We start from the raw sequence: 22408 nt of genomic DNA on the forward strand, positions 1-22408 counted from the left end.
AGGTTGGTTATTATACAACCCTTGACATTTGTGCAACCAATACAACCCAATCTCAACCGCCCATTTCATTTGATTAACATGTGATTTTATAGAAGTTTTGATTGTTTCCTAATATAAAGTATTGATCATAATTAATGAACCACATTCATCTTCCATAAATATTCAAATCATAATAAATGAACTCTCATCATGTCCATAAATATTCCAATTTATTGGGTTGCATTAGTTGTACAAATGCAATGAGTTGTATTTGAAACAAACTCTCTATCTCTATATATATATATATATATATATATATATATATATATATAGATTCTAATCAAATGAGAACTGTTAGTTTGTGGTAATCGTGATGTTCAATCTCAACCATAAATTAATAGATAAATTAGGAAATTTATAATTTTGAATTAAAATTTTAATGTAAAGACATTTTAGGTATTTTCTCTCATCTCTCCGTCCCCCGGTGATACCATAGTGATATCACAACGCATCTTATATGTGCTTGGGTATATTATTGAGATTGTTTGTGTGGTCGATCAGATATGTAACACAGTAGTATCACAATGCATCTCATATGTGTTTGGGTATCACAATGCATCTTATATGTGCTTGGGTATCACATCGTGTCTTTTGTTTAACATAATCAATATTTTTAAGTATTACAGTGGTATCACCAGAGAACAGTGGCCGAAGGCCGGGGGACGGAGAGAGGAGAGAAAATACCTAAAATGTTCTTGCATTAAAATTTTAATTCAAAATTACCAAAATTATAAATTTCCTAATTTATCTATTGATTTGTGGTTGAGATTGGATCTCATGGTTACCACAAATTTATCAGTTCTCCCTTGAATGAATCCCTATATATATTAATACTAAAATCTACTATTAACTGATATTTACATGTAAGATCATCTTGATATGTATTTCATCTTCTACATTAATATCATATCACATGATTATAACGGTGGGATTTATATCTGGTAGGCCTTATATGTCATATATAATGGAGCATCTTTAAATTCATGTTTATATGTGGTCGTACATGGAGATTATAATCTAAGATCTTGAACCACATGTCAACTACATAAACGAATTAATAACCAAAATGGACATTTTACAATCTACAAATCAAATTAAATATTTGTCTTAATATCATATGTTCATATGTGAATCTTAATTGTTAATTGTACATGAATCAATTTAAAATTTATAACCGAGATTCTTAATCAGTTTAAGATTCATGTATGAACACATGAATCATAACATAGATTCACATGTGAATCTTAATTATAACTTGTAAGTCAATTTACGTTTTATAAGAGAGATTTTAAATCAGTTTAAGATTTATATGTGAATTTTGAAAAATATATATCATCATGGATCATAAATTAAATATCATGAAATTCTCGTTTTTTCGGTATAATTTATTTAAATAAAATATTTATTGTATTTTAAATAATTTAATTTAAAAGAAATAGCTAATCTAATTATTATTTAAAAAAGAAAGTGGGTATTTAAAAAAAAAAATGGGTTAGTGATTTAATTATACAAAAGTTTTAAAATGCCCCCTTAAATTTCTTGGATTTTTTAAATTAGTCACAAATTTTCCTATATTTATATATGATCCTCTACGATCTTGACCATTTAAATATCAAATATCATGTTAAGATCTCTTCTCATTTTCTTAAATTTTTTGAAATTTCTCATTTGAATCTTTTCCTACTCTCTTAATATATATAAGAGAGAGAGATGGGAAAATGTTCAAATGAGAAACGCCTTTATTTTACGAGAACGCGAGATCATCCTTTTATTATATACAATCACATGTGATATTATATTCTATCACATATGATACAAATGTGATACGAAATAAGAGACGTGGACGATTTTTTTTTTTTGTGATGGAGGTTGCGAGTCAAGTCGTTCTTACACCACTAAACCCCCTCACGGGTATTATTAGATGTGATAAGAGTGTTCTTTATAGTGATACTATAATCCATCACATGCATGTGATACTAAGTTGTAGACGTGAACGACCTTTAGTGCGACCTAAGTCGTAGGACACGTCGTCCGTACACCACCACGTCCTCTCACATGTATTATCATGTCTGATAAGACCACGTCCTCTCACATATATTATCATGTGTGATAAGGGTGTTCTTACGTTCTCGTAATATGAAGTTGTTCTCGTTTGAACCTCCGTCTGTAAAACCATCATGACGGCTAGGTTTTTCTTCCAACGAAGGTTTGATGTGTTTTTTCTGTAAAGGTTTGATGTGTTTTTCATGTGCAAATTATGAAGGTTAAGTGTTTTTCTTACGAGAAGGCGAGAACACTCTATTTTACTATAGATTATCACATATGATACTATTATTTCCTCACATATAATACACATGTGATACTAAATCAAAAACCCGAACGACTTTTAGCATGATCTAGGTTGCGGGCCAAGTCATTCTTACACAACTAAGCCCCATTACATAATTATCACATGTGATAAATATTTTATTTATGTGATACTATAATCCATCAAGACCATCACATGTCATACTAAATTATAGATGCAAACGACCTTTGGCGATATCTAAAGTCACAGAACGTGCGTCCACATACCACCAGGTCCCCTCACGTGTATTATCACATATGATAAGAATGTTCTCGTATTCTCATAAAATGGAGGTGTTTTCATTTGAATCTCCACCTATATAATATATATATAGATATATATATGGTTGAGTTCACGTGAGACCAAAGGTTTTTCGTGAGACCCGTAAGACCAATTTATGTTCATTGATCAACTTTATAAGTTAATGATCTAATGGTCTAAAATTGTACGGTGACAATTTTGTGATTATTGAGAAGTCTCGTGACAATTTTGTGATTATGAATGTTCATATTGTAGATCTAATCCAAGGGTTGAGAATTGGTCTTACGGGTCTCACGAAAAACCTTTGATCTCATATGATCACAAGTTTATATATATATATATATATATATATATATTTTGAATGTAGAAAAATTAAAATTAAATGCACCAAACACATAGACGGTAGATAAAGAAGTGAAGGGGACCATGGTTGGGTGAGTGGTTGGGTCCATGAAGTGACTTTGATTTTGATAAGGAAAAGATCCCCCAACATGATTCAAAGATAATGGGTGAACCATGTATGATTTGGATTCCATTATTATTATTATGTACTTTTTTTATTTAGTTTTTTTTTTAACATTTCCTCTTCGATTTTATGGAAAACAATACATTTGTCCTTTTTCGGTTGTCGGTCTAATCGATCGGCATGGAGGGAGGGTCAGACCCCTACCTTATCATGTCTTTATATCGCTAGAACGTTTTAAGCTTAGAGTGACTATTGTTGTGGGGTCTTTAGGTTTCCGTTCAAAATTTTCTTATCATATGAGTAGAATGAATAAAAATGAACACATATAGTTCATATATGAATAAGTTAATTAATTCATATGTGAATCAGTTAATTAGTTCATATGCGAATCACAAGGTTAATATGTGAATAACATGGGTTCATGCGTGAATAACACGAGTTCATATGTGAATCAGTTAATTAGTTCATATATGAACGTATAGTTCATATGTGAATCACATAGGTTCATATATGAACCCGTTTGTCTCTTATCTGTAAAATTTATGAAACTACCATCTCTATTTTTCACATAGCCACAGTTTTTGACCGATCAAAACCACAATTATTCACCATTCAAATCCGATCTTGACCATATGAAAGACTATGATCACTTCTTTACTTCTCAAATATTTACCACTTCTCAAAATAATATTTGGCTGTATAATATATACACACTACACCATAGTGTCATATGTGGTGAAAAATAATTTTCAATCTACATACCTTTAATTGTGTATTCTAGAAGTATGTTCTAAAGAAAATATAAAGTATATTCAACTTTCAATTGTTTGCCCCTTTTATATGTCTTTATATTTATTAATTTGATTGTGGTCCTTAAATTTTAGGTAAAATATGAATTTGGTTCCTTTGGTGTGGGGTTCGTTACAGAATTGGTCCTAAACTTCATTCATTACAAAAACATCACGTGGTTTACAATTTGTTCTCGGGTTGGTCCCTCAATCCAACATCCGTTCCCCATCTCGTTCTCAGTTAACTATGAGGTCAAATCATCGTTATACTCTTTCTTTTATCTCTATTTTTAACATTTTTTACGAATTTATTTTTAAATCCTATTATCTAGCTCCAACGTTATTCCCCTCAAATCCTAAACCTGGAGAGACACATATGAACGTAACAAAAAACAAATAAACAAGCCCTAATCTGACTCTCTCTCTCTCCCTCCTTCCTCATTATCTCTGTACCCCCTTATTTTCAATTGTGTGTGCATTTAAAAAAAAAGCATCATTGGCCCCACATCCATCTTCATCTCCTGTATTTGCACTGCCATTAAGCACCATTATCACCACCTCCATCTTTTGCACGTGCACTGTCTCTGAGCGCCACTCCCATGCCGACATCACTATAGCTGATTGGCTGTTGAACCTACAACTGGTGCATCTTCGATAAAGACCTCCCCGCCCTCCACAAACTGTCTCTATATCTCCCCACCTCTTTGTCTCACAAGAATCCAAGGTGAATAAAAGGACCAACTTTTCTTCTTCAAGTAGCTATCCACTGATCCCTCTCCTAAATCGTCACCCGCTATGACCCCATCTTGTTCCTCCATTTTGGTTGCCAACGAGTCCATCTCATCCCTTCCACATCGGTAGCAGAGGATCTCTTCCGCCACTGATATGAGACCAAAGTAACTAGAAGATTATGTTTCAAAGTTGATTTAAGGTTTAATTTATCTTCTGAATTTAAGGTTTTATATCACACACTTTTGGAATAAAATTGTAGAAAATTGTTGTTTATGTTTATATGTTCTTCATGTGGATGTTTTTTTATTAACCTGGATATCCAACCCACTATGCGAGCTGACTAATTTCAGGACGACCACCTATTTTGCAGATAACCCGGAGTCACCGCATTTAAACCTCCGTGGCCACAAGGGGATTTTTATTCCTCCTTGGATGGTTATTGTTATTTGATTTTATATTGGTATATGTTTAAATTTGTATAAGTTGGTAATTCTAATTGAGTAAACTACAATTTTAGTCCTTGAGGTTTAGTGAAATATTTGAAAGTGGTACCTAATTTTTAACAACACTAAAAATCATTCTTGTTGTTTATATTTGTTATGAAAATGGTCCCCTGACATGGAGTCAGTAATTTTGTTCTTTACGCTCGACCTGTGTTTGCACAAGTGTTATAAACATGGACGAACCCAGCATGGTGCCACGGTGGCATGTGCCATCGTATTATTACTCCGTCAAAGGGTAACAACTTTTTAGGTTCGTGAAAGGGGCAATTGTATTAATTTGTTGTGTGCCACCATATGTATTTTCAAACTACAATGAAAACAAGTTTTCTTTTGTAGAGTTGATTTGTAAGACTTTTCTTCCACCCTTGACACGAGTTTGAATCATGTTAATGCCATTTCTTAGTCAATTGATGCTATTATTTGATTTTTTTATATGTTTGTTTCTTATATTCAAATTGTGCCACCGTTTGAATTTTTTTCCCTATATTCGTTTCTTATTATCAAATGGTGGCAGCATTTGAAAAATAAAATTACGAGTCTATCCCTGGTTATAAATACAATCTAAATATTTATTTGCGTTTTGAAAAGGGCAAATATGTAAACTTATACCATCATTATTTATTATTATTTTGTTAATAAAACATTCGTATGGTTTTAAGTCAAGGGATACATGAATACATCCAGGTAACATTTGCACATGAGTTGGTCACTCTTTTTCCAGAGCTAAAATCTCTAAAGGCAGAGCAAGACTTTTATAATAAGTTGTAATTTAACACATTAAGAGTGCGTTTGATATCCAGACATAATAAAATAAAACATGATAGAATAGTTGTTTATAACATTTGGTAAGACATAATTGGATATAACAGAACAATTAAAATGACCAATTTACCCGTAATGAGTTATTTATATATTTTGATTAATTTAAATAATCTATTAAATTATAACAAAATATATCATCAGAAAGTTCGTCAAAACAATTAAAACGATACTAAAATAAAAAGTTATGTAGTTTTCAAATATGATATTTTCCTATATTATTTTATTATTATTAAAATATAATAAATTACATAAATTAATAAAAATATAAAACCGGTTAAAAATAATATTCGATAACCGTAAAATGAAAGTTTAAAAGTATAAAAATACAATAAATAAAATTTAAAGAATGAATAAAATGTAAAAATGAGACATATTTGACGTTCTAGAAGAGAACTATTTTGAGGTTATGTTTGTAAAAATATAAGTCTATTCCACCTTGTTCCTCTCTGTAGTATGGATAGGGGGTGAAACAGACCTGTTTCACTTTGTTCCACTTTGTTCATGTATGTTCCACATAAAAGTCCTATTAAACATGAAACAATGATTCACATTCTATTTTGTCCGGTTCAATATAACAAATTAAATTTTTAAAAATTGTACATTGCTTTGAAGTAGGAGATGTGAGGATTTTAGAGTTGGTTGGGGGACCAATAGTGGTTGAACACAGACCACATTGTGATTATTTCAATTTGTGGGTTCGACATAAATAGTTGGTTGAGTGACCCACCATCACCAACTTGTCTAGGTCAATACTTAATGGTATACCCCAGTGACGGATCTAGAAAATTAATAAGGTGGAGGCATGGTAGATGGGACTTGAGGGAGGGAAGCATATGATCATATGAGACTGGGGGGAAACCATGTAAGATGATGGTGAAAATAGAAAATTTAAGCTAGTCAACAAAGGTTTTTGATTTTTGACTGGAAGCCTTTCCCCCGGTGCTTAAAGGCTGGATCCGCTCTTGGTCTACCCCACCCCGTAGTCTATATATAGAATTGAAGTGTGAGAAATCAAAATTTTGTGGCAAACATGACATGTTTATAATAAATTGCTGATAAATAATAAAAGTTAAAATTGAACAAAATAAAGTTGTTAGGGGCGGACCTATGAAGGGTTCAGTGTGCCTGTTCAACTGATATTCATAAGGGAATTCTTTTGGTACATGAAAGATGCATCTGCTAAATTATGAGTGCTCTGTGATATTAGAAAATATAAGGAATATCAACTAATAAACCGAAAGTTCTCTTGAAATCAAGCAAAAACCAAAAAAGTCTATTGAAATCAACCAAAAAAAAACCAAAAGAGTCCATCGAAATCAAAGAAAAAACATAAAAATTCCTCGAAATCAACAAAAAAATCTTAAAAGATCACTCGAAATGATGAAATTTGGCTAAAAACACATTAGGCTACCTTGCAGGTCTTTGATGCACTTTAAAGGTGCATCAGCTCGACAATAATCATGGGCCTGTCACTGAATATGTTAACTTATCTGAATTCCTGCTAACAAAATGTTTCTTATGAATATTTGATTTTTCTACTGGAACCCAAACCTTTATATAGAGATATAGACAATCTTGTGAGAACAAGAGCTTGGGTGATAACGTTGAAAATATTTGGATGAGTTGATTTTTGGATTTGGACGATGAAACATATGCAGACCAACTATCTTCAACTGATAACCTACAATAAAACACGAACTTTCATCTATCTTTATCAACCTTAATTTTCACATTTGTCTTCACTTTTACTGATGTTCACTAACTTCAATCACTTTCACATGCTTGAATTTGTGAAACTATTGATCATGATGATAAAAAGAGGTAAATGACACGTAGTTGAAGGTTTAGTTCTCATCAAAAAATTAATTCTTATGGAACCCAACTCATATATATATATATATATATATATATATATATATATATATATATAGCCTAATCAAATGAGAACTAATTAGCTTGTGGTAACCGTGAGGTCCAATACCAAGTACAAATCATTAGATAAATTAGGAAAATTTTAATTTTGGTAATTTTAATTAAAATTTTAATGTAAGGACATTTTAGGTATTTTCTCTCCTTTCTTATCTCCTCTCTCCGTCTCCCTACCTCAGTCCCCCGACTACCGTCCTCCGGTGATACCACAGTGGTGTCACAATGCATCTTATATGTGCTTGAGTATCACACTGAGGTCGTTTGTGTAGTCGATCGGATATGCAACACAGTGGTATCACAATGCATCTTATATGTGTTTGAGTATCACACTTTGGTATTACCGGGGGACAGTGGCCGGGAGACGGGGACGGAGAGAGTAAAGAAAATACCTAAAATGTCATTGCATTAAAATTTTAATTAAAAATTAACAAAGTTATAAATTTCCTAATTTATATATTGATTTGTGGTTGAGATTGAATCTCACGGTTACCACAAACTAGTCAGTTCTCCCTTCAATGAGCCCCTATATATATATATATATATATATATAGAGAGAGAGAGAGAGAGAGAGAGAGAGAAGCGTTCAAATAAAAACCACTCAATTTGAAAAAACCGTGAAAATCTCATTCGACCAATCATAATTTTTCATTTTGTTCATTTTTTTTGTAATTATGAAAGGTTGATTAATCATTTTTATTGTGAAAGGTTTAATCATGGATACTATAATCTTCATTATTTTAATTTTAGAGAAATACATGAAACAATTTCATAACCATATATGAAACAAATTAATCAAAAAAGGTATTATATGAAACAATTTCATGAATTTTTTTTATTAGATTAAACAATGAAATTGACGCATGAATATATATATATATATATATATATATATATCGATCAAATGCAAACTACCCAATTTGTACAAACTGTGCAAACCACCTTTATCCGTCGATTTCATTGTTTAATCTTGTGAAATTATTTTATATAATACTTTTTTTTGATGAAGTTTCATATATAGTTATTAAATTGTTTCATATAATACTTAATGAAATTTTAATGAAACTGTTTCATGTATTTCTTTAAAATTAAAATAATGAAAATGATAATATCCATGATTAACACCCTCTACAACAAAAATGATTAATCAACCTCTCATAATTACAAAAAAAAAATGAACAAAATGAAAAATTATGATTGGTTGAACGAGGATTGTATGGTTTGTACAAATAACGTGGTTTGCAAAGTAAACCTCCTCTATATATACACACACACACACACACGAGAATAAAGTTGTAATCACCTTTTTATTCACATCCATTGGATCAATTAATCTAATGGTTGATTAATTGTTTCCGGTTTTTTTTTTTTTTTAGAGTTTTCCCCTCAACCCTTCTCTATATAGGGTCAAGTTCAGGGAGAAACCGTAAAAGGAATGAAAAACTAAGTAACACTTTGTTAACCGTTCATTTGGATGGTATGCACACGTGAAATACAAGTCATTTGTAAGTAACTTGTCCGGTATTCACATGTGCATAACATGCACACATGCACAAAGCCAAGCAACGGCTTTACTTGCTTGTATGCATATATACATACCATACAGATGCATAGTTACCAGAGTGCTCTGTTTTCCATTTTCTTTTGAGGATTTCTCCTCGACACCTCTCTATGTATGGGTGTAAATTAATTTTCCCCCATTTGATTCATCAACGACCTTTTCTTGAAAACATCCATAAAAACCACGAAAAACAAAAGCCCCAAACGCAGGACCTTCGTGCCATCCTACCAAGGCTCAACGAGTCCAAGGTCCCATCCTAAGCAGCCCACTGGTTCTAACCATCTCTTTGTGCAACTATTGAATCTATAGTAATGATGCACAAGCCCCTTCAACCCTGTTTCTAGTAAGCCATTTTTTGTATTTGGTTTTTTGTTAACCAGACTTTTCGAGGCTTTTGGAAAAACATGGCCTGATCAAGCTTTTACGCCCGACCTCGACCTGGACCCAGGCTTCGGGTTTTAAACTTTTTGTGCATCTATGAATTTTGAACTAAAAAAAACCAAAATCATTGCTAAGCAACAAGAGGTTGAACCAGCAACATCACAAAGCCAAGATTACTCCTAACGGAGTACATCATTCATTTGGCTAAAGCATAGATTTTCATGACGACTGACGGGTGAAGAAATCAGCACCATTCTCGACATCATCGGTTTTGATGCTTCCTGATTCTGCCATTAATATCCTGTAAACTCTCTTGGAACAAACCTCTCCCAATCTTCTGTTATCTCCAACCAATCCTTCCGTTATCAAATTCGCAAGCAAAAACTCTTTTTCATGTTCCTGCACAAGCAACCAAATCACTTACATTCGCCATCAATTTACATATTCAAAATGAAACTATCCCACATATGGCACGCCTTGATGATTGAGGAACTTGAGATCCAATAGAAAATCTCACGCAGAATAACGCAGACCCCAAGGGGTAGAGAAACTGTTTTTGTGAAGAAATTGTTGAGGCCAAAGGCTAAAACCAAACAGACCAAGTAAAGCCTATGCAGAGGTCCGGGGAGGTAAATTGTACGCAGATCTTACCTCTATCCTAAGAGGTAGACATTCTGTTTTCATGAAGAACCACTTGAGCCTATGGCTGTAAATGGATATTATTCGAAATCCAATCAACAAAAATATGTTGGTATCCAATCCAAAGCAAGTGGAATAAAATGTGGATATGGTTATATGGTATCTCTAAATAACTAATCTAAAATTATAAGATCTTGGCATTTGTTTGTGAACATACTTGTAGTTGTATATCATACGTTAGTGGTTACTAAAATGTATAACAAAAAATCATATATAGAAATCAAAAAGATCTACTTCTGGGAAAAAAAACTAAACGTCAGAGCAATTAACGCGTTAACATAAGAATCAATGTTTATTTCAAGTTGGACAATATTCAGCGGATACACATGTTCATGTCAGAAGTTTCAGTTATTTCCAAAAGTAAATGCCTGTATGGATGCCGGATTTTAAATTCAGATGTGTCATGTGGATATCTACTCCATTTGCATCCCTTGTTGAGGCATGTTTCACACACACACACACACACACATATTCGTACATACATACATACATATATCTCTTGCGTCTAGCCCTCGAGTTCTGGGATTTTGCAGTGTGAATCTCACTCCCTCCATCTCATTATCTTCTGTGTTGAGTTAACCAAATTTCTCTTACTGTTTATCAGTAAACTTACCCACAATCAAGGTTCTAAATGACGAGAGGCGTGGCATGGTGGCGAGGTCAAGCCTTACGAGTTAAGGCGAGGCCATGACGTTTTTGAAGGCGTGTCCTAAGCTATGCTGTTAATATCGCGATATTTCGGCGATATATCGGACCTAGGCAAAATATTGCTGCATAAATATCGTCCCGATGCTATCGGCGATATTTTCCCGATATTTTGATGTATATATCGGACCGATATATCGATTTTTTAGGGTTCAATTATTTGGGCTTTTGTTATTTCATGGGCTTGGTAACATATATTATTAGGTTTGAAATTAATAGTCTGCCTTCCAACGGTCTTCTTCCTTTCTTTTCATCTTTACGAGTTACGACTTCACACTTCACAGACACCTAGTTCACTTCACGAATCACGACTTCAGACTTCTCACAACTTCAGACTTCTCACTCCTAAGGAGGCATGTGTATACATACATATATATACATATTATATATATATATAATATGTATATATATGTATGTATATACCTGTATATATATACAGGTAATTTCATTTACAAACTCAACCATTAGTACAAACCATACAAACCAATTAGTTGAGATATTTATAGAAATGATGAGTTCAATTATTATGATCTGGATTTATTTTATTAACCTGGATATCCAACCCGCTATGCGAGCCGACTAATTCCAGGGCGACCACCTGCTTTGCAGATAGCCCGGAGTCACCATATTTGAACCTCCCTGACCACAAGGGGATTTTTATTCCTCCTTGGATTTGAACCTGGGACCTCCTGGTACTTTTGACCTTTGGAGCCAAGCTCAAACCAATCAGGCACCACCCTTGTGGTTATGATCTGGATTTTTATGGAAGATTATCGGAGTTCATTATTATGATCAACGCTTTATATTAGGAAACAATCGAGATATTCATTAAACTAGATATTCAGTAGACTAGATGAATGGTTGAGATTGGTTTGTACTAATGTGATGGTTTTAAATGATCCATATGGGTTAGGTTCCGGTTAGAAGGGAAGTTATGGTGAGAAGCGTATGAAGAGATCTTCACCCTTGGATCAATCCTAATTGAATGTCAACACTAATGAGGTGCACCAAATGCACCGATCAATTCCCTTCTAAAGCACAATTCATGGGTGGGCATGAGATTAAAAGTGATCAAGGGTTCAGATCTCTTCTTATGCTTCTCACCATAACTTCCCTTCTCACACAATCCTTTGCCTAATTTGCCCTCTATATGTGTGTGTGTGTGTGTATAGAGGAAGGAACATGAGAGAAGTTAACCAATCTGCGAAAAGACGAGAATTTCCAAGATCATATATTATTACACGTGATATGTACGCTTAGTAATATATGATTAGACATACCCAAAGGAGACGCAAGTGACTTGGTGAAGCTGTGTCATTGTGTTGTCAATGCAACATGTGAACCTATTTAGGATTCTAGGCTTTATGTTTCCTTAATTGTTTATTTAAGTCTTCTATTTCGTAGATAATTATTATTTATCCTCCAAGTTATATGTAAAAACAACAACAAAAAAACCATGCCTAACAAAATAATAATACATCATACACGTTAAAGCGGAACCTTAGAGTGGAACACAGGGGTTAACGTGGCGGCCAAGCCAAGCTTCGATGCTATAGCACACCATAAAAAGGTCATAACGAGTTATTTAGAACCATGCCCACAGTTTCAAGTGTAATGTCTCTATTTTGCTGATCATTGTATTTTCAGGATATTTCGACAAAGCTAATCGTTGGTTAAGGAAGGGAATCTAATAACCTTTACATACTTGAACCTGAAGCAGATCCTTGGTATGCTTCAGGTCATCATTGTCTTTGTTTGAACTACATTGTCGGTTAAGTCATCAATCTCTCCAATATCAAAAGGAACTTTGTTTTGATTTTTCTCATTTATCGTGTGACCATTGTCAACTTGCCTAAAATGACTTTTAGCACCTTCTTCGTCCAAGATACTAGGCCTCACGTCTCTAAATTTGTTTTACAATCTCTCAAGTGTCTTCCGTTGATATACTCATCTTCAAAAGGGGTAAAGGTGTGTCTCTCTTAAACTTGACCGTTATGTTGTCTCTAGAGATGTCACCTTCCAGAAAAATATTTGTTTCTTTCCTATTCCCACTAGTAGTAACCAAGGGAGGATGATGATTTGTTAATCTATATGATACCTTGTCTTGACTCTTCAGCTGGTTTTCCGCTTGCATCTACTCCTAAGTAGTCTTTGGAGCATGAACAACCACCTGTTGTTAAGGTTTATGATAGGCAGCATCATTCTACAACATTTCCAATGCTTTACTTCCCTCTTCTTTAGCAGGACCACCTATTGCTCCTACTCCTACACAACCTTCTGACAGCCCTATTGTCCTTCGAAAAGGGAATGTACTTGTATGTACCCTATTGCTTCCTTTGTTTCTTTTTATCAAATGTTTTCCTCTTCCTGCTGGTGAAGCACTTGCCCATTTTGGATGGCATGTTGCTATACATGAGGAGATGAATGCCCTTAATCGTAATGACACTTGCACAGTGATAGATGTACCTACTAATAAAAAGGCAATTGGGGTATAAATGGATGTTCACAGTTAGGTTTCAGTGGGTTGGCTCTATGGCTCGCCTTAATCCTCGTCTTCTTGCCAAAGGATAAGCTTAGCAATATGGTGCTAACTACTCCAAAACTTTTTCTCTAGTGGCTAAACTCACACAGTTTGACTCATAGTCTCCTTGGCAGCCACATTAGATTTCCCTTGCACCAGTGCCATATCAAAAAAGTTTTTCTCCATTGTTCTCTTTGGGAGGAGGTATATATCAAGCAACCACCTGGCTTTGTTACTCAAAGGGAGTTTAGGAAAGTTGGTCGTTTTCAGAATTCCTTGTGTGTATTGAAGCAAAGTCTTCAAGCATGGTTTGGCAAATTCAGCTATGCTGTTATATCGGTCAGAATACAAAATATCGGTCAGGACCGATATTCGATATATCGGTTATATCGGTGATATATCGGTCCAAAATAGCGGTTAACATAATATTTCTTAGAATTATATATATAATATGCATTAATTAGAGTTTAAAAATATAGTTTCAAAATTAAAACATCACATCATCTAAAGTGTTCAAAAACGAGCTAATCGCAAGCAATAGGTTCGGCATCCGAGAAAAGAAGCCAAACCGTGACTCCGTGAGAAGTCTGAAGTTGTGAGAAGTCTGAAGTCGTGATTCGTGAAGTGAACTAGGTGTCTGTGAAGTGAGAAGTTGTAACTCGTAAAGATGAAAAGAAAGGAAGAAGACCGTTGGAAGGCAGACTATTAATTTCAAACCTAATAATATATGTTACCAAGCCCAAAAAACTAAGCCCATGAAATAACAAAAGCCCAAATAATTGAACCCTAAAAAATCGATATATCGGTCCGACATATACATCAAAATATCGGGAAAAATCGGAAAATATCGCCGATAATATCGGGGACGATATTTTGACCGATATTTATGCAGCAATATTTCCGATATATCGACGAAATATCACGATATTAACAACATAGAAATTCAGTCAAGTTAATTTAGAATATGGAACGCAGAATAGTAAGTCTAATCAAACAACTATCTACAAGAAGTCTAAAAATGGTGTGATTCTGTTAAATATTAAGCTAACAATGGATTTGGTGACCGTTTTTTATAGTTGGTAGTTAGTCGTTATTACGGTTTGACTGTTATGGTCATTATTGGCAGTTTGTTTATGAAGAGGTATGTGACAGTTATTTAACTGTCACATGTGTTAGAAAGGGTCGTGTCTGTTTGTCAAGGGTTGTGTCCCTTGATCATGTTCTTATATTGGTCCTTTGTGTCTTGTATAGGTTGATCAACTTTGATGAAATATACAATATAGTTTGTGTGTGATTGTTTTGGTTCCAACATTGTGATATCAGAGCCTGGTTTCACAATGGCCTCAACTTCAAACAATACCATACATCATCCTCTTCCCAAACTGAATGGGAAGAATTACCATCACTGGAGCATCCAAATAGGGTGTTGTTCGAATCTCAGGATTTATGGGATATCATCAACCAAGGTATTGATGATCTTATAGAAATGAACAACTTTACAGAAGAAGACGAAGGAGAAATCAGAGAGTTGAAGAAGAAGGAGAAATCAGAGAGTTAAAGAAGAAAGACAAGAAAGCACTCTATGTGATTTATCAAGCCGTAGATGAAGCAGTCTCCGAGAGAATTTCTACTTCAGAAACATCAAAAGAAGCGTGGGACATGTTGCATAGAACCTACAAAGGGGAAGAAAAGGTTAAAACAGTAAGACTTCAAACTCTCAGATGCGAGTTTGATGGTTTAAAAATGAAAGAATCTGAAACTTTCGAAGATTTCTACAACAGAACCATATTGGTATTGAATCAGCTACATCTTAATGGGGAGATTATAGAAGACAGAAGAGTCATGGAAAAGATTCTGAGAAGCCTAACGAGGAAGTTTGAGTATGTAGTAGTGGCTATAGAAGAATCAAAGGACATTTCGGTTATGTCCCTTGAAAGACTTCTTGGAATCTTGCAATCCCACGAATTGAGAATGAAACAATTTGACAACAACCCATATGAACAAGCCTTTCAATTGCAGTCCCCAAATCCTCAAGAAAGAAACAGAATCCAATCAAGGGAACCACAGACAGATTTCAAAGGCAGAGGCAGAGGCAAACCACCTCCTATGCAATGTTATCATTGCCAAAAACTTGGACACATAGCCAAATTTTGCAGAAAAAGGATTGCAGAAGAAAGAGAGATCAATTTCATCAATATTGAAGACAATGAAGACACAATGTTTATGAACTTAAAGACATTCAAGAGGAACCTACAACAATATTCTGTGACAACAGATCGGCCATCGCACTCACCAAGAATCCTATGTTCCATGGTAAGAGTAAGCACATCAGAATAAAATTCCATTTCATACGAGAGTTGGTATCAAACGGAGAAGTAAAGATTGAGTTCTGTGTTTCCAAAGATCAGCTTGCGGATTGTTTCACTAAAGCTCTACAAGTTGGACTCTTCATGCATATGAAAAAGAACTTGGGTGTCAAACCATTCTAGCTTAAGGGGGTGTGTTAAATATTAAGCTAGCAATGGATTTGGTGACCGTTTTTTATAGTTGGTAGTTGGTCGTTATTACGGTTGACCGTTATGGTCGTTATTACGGTTGACCGTTATGGTCGTTATTGGCAGTTTGTTTCTGAAGGGGGATGTGACAGTTATTTAACTGTCACATCTGTTAGATAGGGTCGTGTCTGTTTGTCAAGGGTTGTGTCCCTTGATCATGTTTTTATATTGGTCCTTTGTGTCTTGTATAGGTTGATCGACTTTGATGAAATATACAATATAGTTTGTGTGTGCTTGTTTTGGTTCCAACAGATTCTACTTGTGGTATATGTTGATGATATTGTGATTACTAGAAGCAAGAATTCAGGCATATAAAAACTTAAGACTTTATTCAGGCTCGTCTTTAGACTAAAGACTTGAAACCACTAAAATATTTCCTAAGAGTTCAGATGATAAATAAAAAGCAGATCATATCTAAGAGGAAATATCTTCTTGATCTCTTAAAGGAAAAAGAAAATTAGGGTTATACCATATAGTACCATAAACTCCCAATGTACATCCAAGAAAGAATGATGGAGAACCATTTCATGACCATGAAATGTATAGGCAACTTGTTGGAAAGCTAAATTACATTATGGTGACCCAACCCGACATTGCAATTAGTGTCTAGAAAAGCTTCTTTTCTATCTAAAAGGAGTGCCAAAACAAGGATTGTTTTATGGGCGTTATAGTCATGCTAAAATGCGATGTTTCACTCATCCAATTGAAGCTTACTCAGATGTAGATTATGGGAGATCCACTTTTAGAATGTTGTATGTCTGTTAGGGAATTTTTTGGTTTCATGGAAAAGTAAGAATCCATATGTGGTGTCTCGCTCCACTACTGAATCAAGAGTATAGATCAATGGTTGACTCGGTATGTAAGATAGTATAGATCCATCAGTTACTAAAAGAGATTGGCTACGCGCTTGCACTTCCAGCAAAGCTTTTGGTGTGACAATCAGGCAACTTTTCGTATCTCTTCAAACCCTGTTTTCACAATAGACTAAACATATTGAGATGGATTGTCACTTTGTGACAGCCTGGCAGGATTGAAGAATGATTCATTTCAACTAGATATGTTCGAACAGAAAATCTGTTAGGAGACATACTTATAAAAACAATAAATGGGACCTGTTTTATCTACATTTGTAACAAGTTGAGGATGATCAAAATCTACGGTCCAACTTGAGGAAGATTGTTATGGAACCAAAATCACATAAATATAGGAATTGTATCATACATCAATTAGAGAGATGTTAGGGATTGATTTGGAGAATATTTCTCCCATCTCTTGTATATAAACATGCGCATTCCTATGAAGAGACACAAAGAAATCAATAAACTTTATTTTATCAATACAGAACCCTAACTCTACACACGTAAAACGTACCATCAATTAGATCCCCAATTATTGAATTCTTAGCATCAGCTTTAACAAGGAAAATGAAAAGCATACGTTAATACTTACCGATTTACTTGGATCCATGTAGACACACAAGAGTGACTTCATTGTCTTATACTTCTTCCATATTGCTATAGCAAATCGTGGTTGTACCTTTGGGATGGCTATTAAAGCTTTTAACCTGGAAAGGAAATAGAAATTTTGACAAACATGATAAAGTTGGCTTTGCTAAGGTGATTGGAATTGGTCCTGATGTCCTAAGAGGTCCTGAGTCTGAATCATGCACTTATGATTCTGAGTGGGGCAGCATAAGTCACACCGTTAGTTGTGCAAAAACAACATAATTTTCTAATAGCTATGTTTTTTCAGGGAGAAAAAGTACAACCTTAGCAAATAATAACAATCCCAATATTACTTTCAACTTGAAGTGCATAGTGCTTACCAAGTGCTCTTTTTTATTAGAGCCCTGTCAGCATCTTTGGGAATAAGGGAACCATTAGCATTGATAGATAGTCGGGTAAGCTTCTTTCTGCAAAGACAATCAGAAGGCACATGATCATAAAATTAGGTATTCCTAATTGTATGAAATAAAAGAAACAATTCCTAGTATTTCTAGAAAAAAACACTTGATGTAACAAAAATGATCCCAGTTAAGTGGCTATAGCTGCTAAAGCAACATAGATGACGCACAAAACAGATAACAACTCCAACTGTGGCACTAGGCAGTGTCCTGCAAAGGAGCTATGACTTCCAGCAAACTGTTTAAACTACCATCAATGGAAATCAATTTCAAAAATTGCACATCAAGATTTTTTGATTTCCTATAATCTACGTTTAAAAAGATGGCTGACATGCCAGTTGAATTGACCCTCCACCAAGTATGAAAAAGATCGAGGCCAATCCCAAAAATCCAATTTTAAACCCTGCTTACAACTGAAGACCCATAGGTTTGACCATTCAACTTGAAGACCTGGAGAGCAGTTTAATGGTTCACCACTTAACCAATAGAACATAAAAAGAATGTTAGCCATAATGATCTATTTTGAAATAATTTTTATTTCTTTGTTGTTTAATTGAACACTTGCCTTTTGTAAATGAATTGTTTGCCTTTGAATCCTTGTGTTCCATCATCATTATTCAAATGATTTCATTAAGATTCTTATATTAAATACATCAGCTTTTCTGAAAATTTTCCAAATTGTTATATTGAGTATTCAACTAAATATTCATGTCTGTTGTTATACCAAATAAAACAGTTTCCGTAAATGGTAAGAGGTCAATAATGGTCCACCCACAACTGGCCCATCTAACAATTAAATCTTCCTGGATTTCATTAATCTTTTTTGGAAGGGTGTCCCAGGATATGCCTGGACCAATCCCCGCAAATTGCGACTGAAAGAAATCAGTCCTAATAAACTCAGTGGCCACAGTTGTTGTGTACGCCTGGAATCGAACCCTTGGCAGATGGGATATTCCACCACATCACCCATGACCTCAACCACTACGCCACAACCCTTATGGGTCGGATTATTTAATCTTCCAGGTCAATGATCGATTTGGGTTTTAGAGCACTGTCTACAATTCTCAATCCAAGTTTTGTGCAATCATTAAGATGAGGATCAGCGAAACTGTGAAAAAGAGTACCTAAATTGGCAAGAGGCGAGGCTGCATGTTAGACCTACGACATGTTCTGCTAATTCAGCTTCGTCCATGCATAATCTTGAATGTACTCCAACAAAATGTGTAGTTAATTTTGCCAGCAGCTGTGAGAAGTATAATAGAAAAGGTCTCTTTTAATATCTGGCTTCTGAAAAACTGAAGCTCAGTCAAAAAAGCGTTGAGCAAAAACCTTTTCCACTGGTGGACGCCTCCACCCACTATGATTTCCAGGGTTCTTGTAATGTTCTTGCTCCCTATCCACAAATGATATCACGTAGCCATCAAATATTATATTACAGGAATGTAGTCAAATACATGTAAAACCATAATAGAGAATAGCCATGCATATAATGTAACACATGGAACTACACAAGAAGAAACAGATGGACTGACCTCTTGTTGATGTAGGCCATAAGCCTATATGTGAGATAGCAAACTGTATGAGATGGATAGACGGATTGAACACGAGAGACATGATCCAAAAAAGACTCCTCTGTGACAAGGCGGCAGAACTCCTCTGCCTCAAAAATAAGCAATACATATGAGATTTCCATTCCACGAGACAAGGCCTGCAACAGATGAGAAAACTTGTCATCTTTCGTATTCTGTGTAGGTTCAATCGAGCAAGATAGACTATCAGTTTTCATTCGAATAGAGTACAGTTTCAGTTCAGCAATACAGCCAATAACAGACATGACTCGTGTACATTTGTTTTAGTTTATATAAGTGATTATGAGTGGTTCATAATTTGAAACAGATTTAAAGCCAACCAGAATCAAGAACCACCTTCTTTGTGCATGGTTGTTATCGTGTTTAGTCTCATGTAAATACTCATAAAAGCTAAGAGAGAGTCCTATATAGATTTCTAAAGAACGTGAAAAAATGATAATTTTATGGTTTTTTGCAATTATATTTCCTCTCTTTTACAGTGAAATATCACGAATGCTAAAACTAAGTATTATGAAATTTAAAGAAAATTTTTACCTGTGCGACATTTTCTGGAACAGACATCGTCCAAATTATCGACCTTTCAACAGGATTTGAAGTGATTTGAAACGTTATACCTTTTTCGGCCAAGTTTGTAAGCAGTTGTCCTGAACTAAGGCACATGCTCACATGTTAAATTTGCAAATAACCAAATAATATATAGAAATAACCACGACAACGAAGTTCAATCTTATTACCTCCAACTGACCCCTGTTCTACTACTTTAGTGTCAATTTGTGCCATAATAGATTGTTGAGCAAGCTTTCCTTTCTCCCAACTTTGAATTTCTTTCTGCAGCTTCTTCATCTCTGCAGCTTGTTGCTTTAGAGCTACTTTCTGTAACTTCTCTTGCTTGAATACATATAACAATAACTTCAATACATCCACAACACATAAAATGCAAATTCATTTCTTTTGTTGGGTGAAAAGCGTACCTCCTTTTGTTGCTTCTTTTCATCCATCAAACGAGCCTTCTCTTCCTTTGTATTTCTTGTCCTTCTTATCAGCTCACCAGCACTCCTTTTCTTATTTGCATTATCCTTAGTTTTACCTTTCTGTCCAACGGTTTTACTTGTCGGATGCAGAATATCATCCTCTTCTCCAGAATGATTGGAAACCTGACTAGCACATCAGCCTTCCAAATAATTAATAAACTAAAACATATGCATGTGTGGGTGTGGATGCATATATATATATATATATATATAGAGAGAGAGAGAGAGAGAGAGAGAGGGAAAGATAATTGGACAGAGGTTAATATTTCCGACATTATGAATCTTACAGAACTAAAACTATAGTCATAAACACATACGAAATGAACAAGGTAACAAAGTTGAAAGATAAAAGTACCTGGGGTAGATCATCTTCTACTATAGATGGGAAACAAGAGCTGTCTGCACATACACATGTCGTGTTAGCATTCACTGATGACTCAAAGAAGTTCCAGAAGCTGAATGGTAATACTAATTATCCATGACACAAACTAACAAGCAAATTACACCTGACAGTCACTTTGCTTCTTTTTTAAAAACCAAACACTTCCTTTTTCTTTTTTCGACCAACCACTTTGTTTCTATACTTCTGTTTCATGCTTCATGACAGTTAAGTTCATAGTGCACCAGCGTATGAGGCATTTCACCTCTATCATTAAGGTTTCTCTTTGTCTGTCCTTTATTGTACATTAGTATCCCTGCCTTATTTAACAAAATAGGCATGTTTTTGCATAGAACAGTTCCCATATGGTATCATAGCCTGGTCTCACCCCACCAATCATCACCCAAGTTGACCATCAACCTATCACCGTTACCTACAAATTCATCAGCAAATCTTCATTGACAGCATTTGTCTGCTATGGCAGTATCAATCAGAGTGCTGAATTTGAGAGCACTCTGTCATTCTTGAGCTAGACGTTTCCATTCATTCTGTATATCAAGATCTGCCTGATACGGGGCAATACCAAACTCTCGCGATTGAAGGGTCATTAAGGTTTTCAAAAAGTTGTTGAGGGTTAACCGCCACCTAAGGGTCACTTAGGATAAGGTTGACACGCCACACAAAAGGCCCTCACCTCTTGTGATAAGTGGAAACGAAATTGAGCACACTCAAATTCAGAAATTTTTATTAAATCATAAGCCTCTTACAAAAGAGCTTTAAAAGGGCTTTTATAGGCAAAGCCAAACCCCACTAAAAATCCTAGAAACTCAAGAAACTAGATGAAATCAACTTGCTTAGGAAACCTTGAAAAATAACTAACCTTCTAGGATAAGGAGATAAGAACAAAAGATAATAACCAACTACATAACCGAACTTAATAAAGAAACTTTTAAGAAAAATCTAATCTTCTAGAAAAGACAAATAAATTCAGGACTTCTTGATCACTTAATTTTAACGGTCTTTATTGAATATAACGGTCTTGACTTGTGTTGCAAGTGTTGTCCTGGTGTTGCCACACACAGTTGCACACAAGTCCGACTCTGTCTCTACTGCACCTGCATCACTGCCTCTCTGACAAATCAAACGACCAATCAGATGCTTCATCTGTTTGTTCATCACAAGGTCAATCGTTGCCTACCC

The 22408-nt window shown here is 34.8% G+C and overlaps 1 protein-coding gene across 1 annotated transcript in view; it reads right to left on the bottom strand.

Annotated features, from left to right (window-relative positions):
- Positions 1–9592: 9592 nt before the first annotated feature.
- Positions 9593–22408, bottom strand: part of LOC112515302 (crossover junction endonuclease EME1B-like) — a 35544-nt gene continuing 22728 nt past the window's right edge. Inside the window, exons 3-12 of the mRNA XM_025122030.1 lie at positions 21185–21228; positions 20770–20952; positions 20533–20686; positions 20333–20442; positions 19742–19917; positions 19539–19602; positions 19334–19452; positions 18132–18218; positions 17756–17870; positions 9593–10225 (exon numbers count right to left, since the gene is read on the bottom strand). Of these exons, the coding sequence (XP_024977798.1) occupies positions 10046–10225; positions 17756–17870; positions 18132–18218; positions 19334–19452; positions 19539–19602; positions 19742–19917; positions 20333–20442; positions 20533–20686; positions 20770–20952; positions 21185–21228 (1232 nt within the window). The 3' untranslated portion in view covers positions 9593–10045. The remainder of the gene's footprint in view (positions 10226–17755; positions 17871–18131; positions 18219–19333; positions 19453–19538; positions 19603–19741; positions 19918–20332; positions 20443–20532; positions 20687–20769; positions 20953–21184; positions 21229–22408) is intronic.

The sequence above is a fragment of the Cynara cardunculus genome (assembly GCF_001531365.2).
Source record: "Cynara cardunculus var. scolymus isolate 2C chromosome LG 7, CcrdV1, whole genome shotgun sequence".
NCBI lineage: Eukaryota > Viridiplantae > Streptophyta > Magnoliopsida > Asterales > Asteraceae > Cynara > Cynara cardunculus.